The sequence below is a fragment of the Hipposideros armiger genome, unplaced genomic scaffold, assembly GCF_001890085.2.
Source record: "Hipposideros armiger isolate ML-2016 unplaced genomic scaffold, ASM189008v1 scaffold_343, whole genome shotgun sequence".
In the NCBI taxonomy this organism is placed as follows: domain Eukaryota; kingdom Metazoa; phylum Chordata; class Mammalia; order Chiroptera; family Hipposideridae; genus Hipposideros; species Hipposideros armiger.
This window is the reverse complement of record NW_017731693.1, coordinates 70020-73519: the sequence shown is the minus strand read 5'-3', so window position 1 is coordinate 73519 and position 3500 is coordinate 70020. Positions and strand designations below refer to the sequence as shown.

The 3500-nt window shown below is 41.9% G+C and overlaps 1 protein-coding gene across 1 annotated transcript in view; it reads right to left on the bottom strand.

The window, feature by feature from the left end:
• SNAI2 (snail family transcriptional repressor 2) overlaps positions 1–267 on the bottom strand; it is a 3719-nt gene extending 3452 nt beyond the window's left edge. Inside the window, exon 1 of the mRNA XM_019661294.1 lies at positions 20–267. Coding sequence (XP_019516839.1) covers positions 20–98 — 79 coding nt within the window. The 5' untranslated portion in view covers positions 99–267. The remainder of the gene's footprint in view (positions 1–19) is intronic.
• Between the last annotated feature and the right edge of the window lie 3233 nt (positions 268–3500).

The following is a 3500-nucleotide window of genomic DNA, read 5'->3' as shown; positions in this document are numbered from 1 at the left end:
TTTTTTTTTTTTTTTTTACCTGTATGTGTATCCAGTTCGCTGTAGTTTGGCTTTTTGGAGGCGTTGAAATGCTTCTTGACCAGGAAAGAGCGCGGCATCTTGCCGGCGGGTCTGGCGGGCACCCGGCGCGGATAACGGTCCGGCGGGAGGACGCGACCGGGCCCTATAGCATCGCGGCCGGAGGGGATTCGGCGGGGGCCGCGCTCAGGTGCTGCAGGCAGACCGCGGGCGCCTCTGAAGTCGCCTGGCTTCTTTACGAACTGAGCCGGTTTTGGCTGGGTGGGTTTTTTTTTTTTCCTCTCTTTTGCAAGAAGGAGCCAATCACAGATGAGAGGTTCAGATTTCAGCTCCTCCTTCTGGGACAGCTGTGAACAGAGGAAGAATCTGTTGTCAGACTAAATTATTCTGGTTCAGAATGGGCTGTTCTTTGGGATTTCAGTGGAGAGGGAAAAAAATGCTTAAGTCTTTTCAAGAGCGGTAGTATCACTTCTTTAGCTTTGCCAGTTATTCGTGCTTTCTGCGTGCTAGATAAGTCCTAAGAACTGTGATTTCTAAAACAGGCCTGGCTTCCAGATGTCAGATAAAGCAAACGCAATGGGACACAATGTTCGCTAGAGGCAGGAAAGGGTGTCCTACAAGATCCCAGGTCAGCCTCGGGTGTTAATGAGAGACTATATGTGGAAGTGGCATTTGGAGAGATTTTACTTGTACAGAGACCAAACAATTAACTCTTGGCTTTTGAAAAGGGAAGTTAGAAGCCCGAACACAAAAGCCCTGTGAGTGAGGAGGGCACCCGCACAGTGGGGGCTTCCCTCTGTCTGTAAAGCGGCTCAGGCTGCCTGCCGCGTGTCCTGAATGCTGGGAATGCACTTCATGTCTTAGAGGCTCAACAAAGCCAGAGGCTGCACTTCCTGGTGGAAATTAAGTAATCATGTCATCATATTAGCTATCCTGGCTGAAAAGAAATGCTTTGTAGCCCATGAAAGACCTGCTTATGGAAGAACTGGGAACCTGCTGCGGGGGGGGCATGGGGGATAGCGGATGGGAATGGGGGAATGGGGGGGTAAAGGGAGCTGTCATTAGGAACCATGAAAAATTCTCTCACAAATACATTCGTCAAGAGTTTTTATCTTTTAATATGTCACTATATATTTTTATGGAAAAAAAACCATGAATGGGCCTTTAGAGACAATTATTTCATTTCCAATATTTACTGCTTTTATATGGTGCTATTTTTTTTAGTACAAAGTCATCTGTTCATCTCGATAGCCACTACTTTACTGGATTGTTTTCAAAGAAAGTATATTGTTATAAGCACTGCTTGGTTAAAGTTTCAAGAAGCTAGTCTAGTAACCATCAAAAATACTTTGATTTTGTATATGGCATTAAATCTAAAAATACTCAGTAATGTCTCATTTTAAAAGTAAATCTTCAACCGTATTTCCAAGAATCTGTGTCCATTCCAGACTTTCCTCCCCCACCTTTTACTTAGAGATTAAGGAAAAAACAAGTTTGCAATAAGACCACTCTACCCTTGTTTCTAACAGGTGCTGGAAGAAAAGAGTGAAAAAGAAAATAACAGTGATGAAGTCAAGACTTGTAAGAGGAAAGTGCATTGTCAGACTGCATAACTTCTTAATCTTAGGATGAGAAAAGACCAGGTGCTGGGGTATAGGGAAAAATTCACAGGTTTCCTAAGCTAATTTCAATGATTCCTTTGTTGTTCTTCCAACAATCACTAATTTAAATACTAGAGAAAGGAATTTAGATGCATCTTTACGTTAAAAAGAGCAGTATTGGTAGGAGACTGAAAAATATGAATATGCATTAGATTCCTCCACAAATTGTAAACTGGAGTATAATTCAGAACAAGTTTTCTGAGTTTGCTACTTTTTTAATGAGCGGTTGTTCAGATCTAGGCACCTGGTCTATTGAAAAAGGAGTCCTCCTTGCCCTTTCCTTCCCATTTCTTGCAAAAGGCACATTTCGTAAGAGTTATAATATAGTTGAGAAATCACAAATGGTTATGTGTTTTTATTTCCTCCTTTCATTTTATACAGTCTGTTCACAATAGTGAAGAGTGTTATTTTGCAATTTACTTGTTGGTAGTTATAACAGAATATAATCTGCGAAAGCGTGTATTTTTAAAATCCATTTAAAATGTTTAACAGTAATTCACTATGCTTGGAAAATAAACAAACTTGAATTTGGATTATAGATGTGTAACTGAGCAGTCTCCCACTGCATGTCGAGGGGGGCTCATCACACATCACACAAATCAGAGTCAGGACATGTTAACACACCCATTGGGACAAGTGGGTAGTGTTGAGGATCATGTATGAGGCATGTCATTACACAGGTCTGCGTGGAAACTAGTCACAGTTAGACCTGTGTGAGATCTGGTCTGCTGTCAGGAGAGGGAGAGCCTGCATGCTGATAACGTGAGTCAGACTGCACAGGTGCTCTCCTCAGACACAGCAGAGGGCATTTGGCACCAGAACAATGTGGTAAAAATGGGAGAAGGAAAATAAAGTCCCTACCCAAAGGCCAACTGCTAGGACTCTTCTAAACAAAATGGAAAGTTCCTGTCCTGCAAGCCAAAAGGATCATCTGGAAATAGGAACTTTAGTCACTGACTAAAAGACTCCCTCTAGCCCAGGGACAGGAATCGTTGCTAAGACAAGAACAAGACACCAAGTTTAAAATGTTTCATTTGAGCAAAACAAAACCAAGTGGGATTTACTAATGCAAGAAATTAGTCCTAGGTTGACATAAAAAGGCTCATTGGCATATTTAGAAAATGGGGATTATACTGAGATGTTACAGTGCGCACAACCTAGCCAGGGTGAAGCTGGTGAGCACAGGTAATAGCCAAAGTAAGGAGGGCACAGGCTCAGCCCTTAGCCTCCTGGCAGTTGAATGTGGGATAGAGAGAAGTGAGAGAAGGAGGGAAAATACTGCTTGTGGGCAATTTCCCACCTCAGAGACTCTGACTTTGGTTATCACTGGGGAAAAGAGGGCTTACAAAAGTATCCTCCTTGTGGTTGAACCTTACTAAAGGATCCTTTCCTTTACCTATTTTCTGTGAGGTATGTTGGATGTTAGAAGCCCATGTAATATAATTCCTTGTCATGAATTTTATTAGGGTGTGACTTGACATGACTCATCTGACAGTCACTTATTTCCTCTGTTTTCTGAAGAAGCTGACAAAAATAATTTGTGGAAAACTTTATAAATTAATGGTCTGGGACCATATGGGACGGCCAGCCCTTCCCCAGTCTCCCCTGTACCAGTGGGATTTCTCTTTGACCTAGTCTTTTTCATGAAAGACATAGTCTTGCCTTGCTAAATAAGGAAATAAATTAGATTCATGAGGTTTGAGAATGCACCTCAGATGTATTTACTTTGCACAGAGATTTGAGTACATTTAGGTGATTATCCGTGTAGATACTGACTACTATATTTAGAAAATGGAAGAAATCTAGCACCAGAAGAAACCA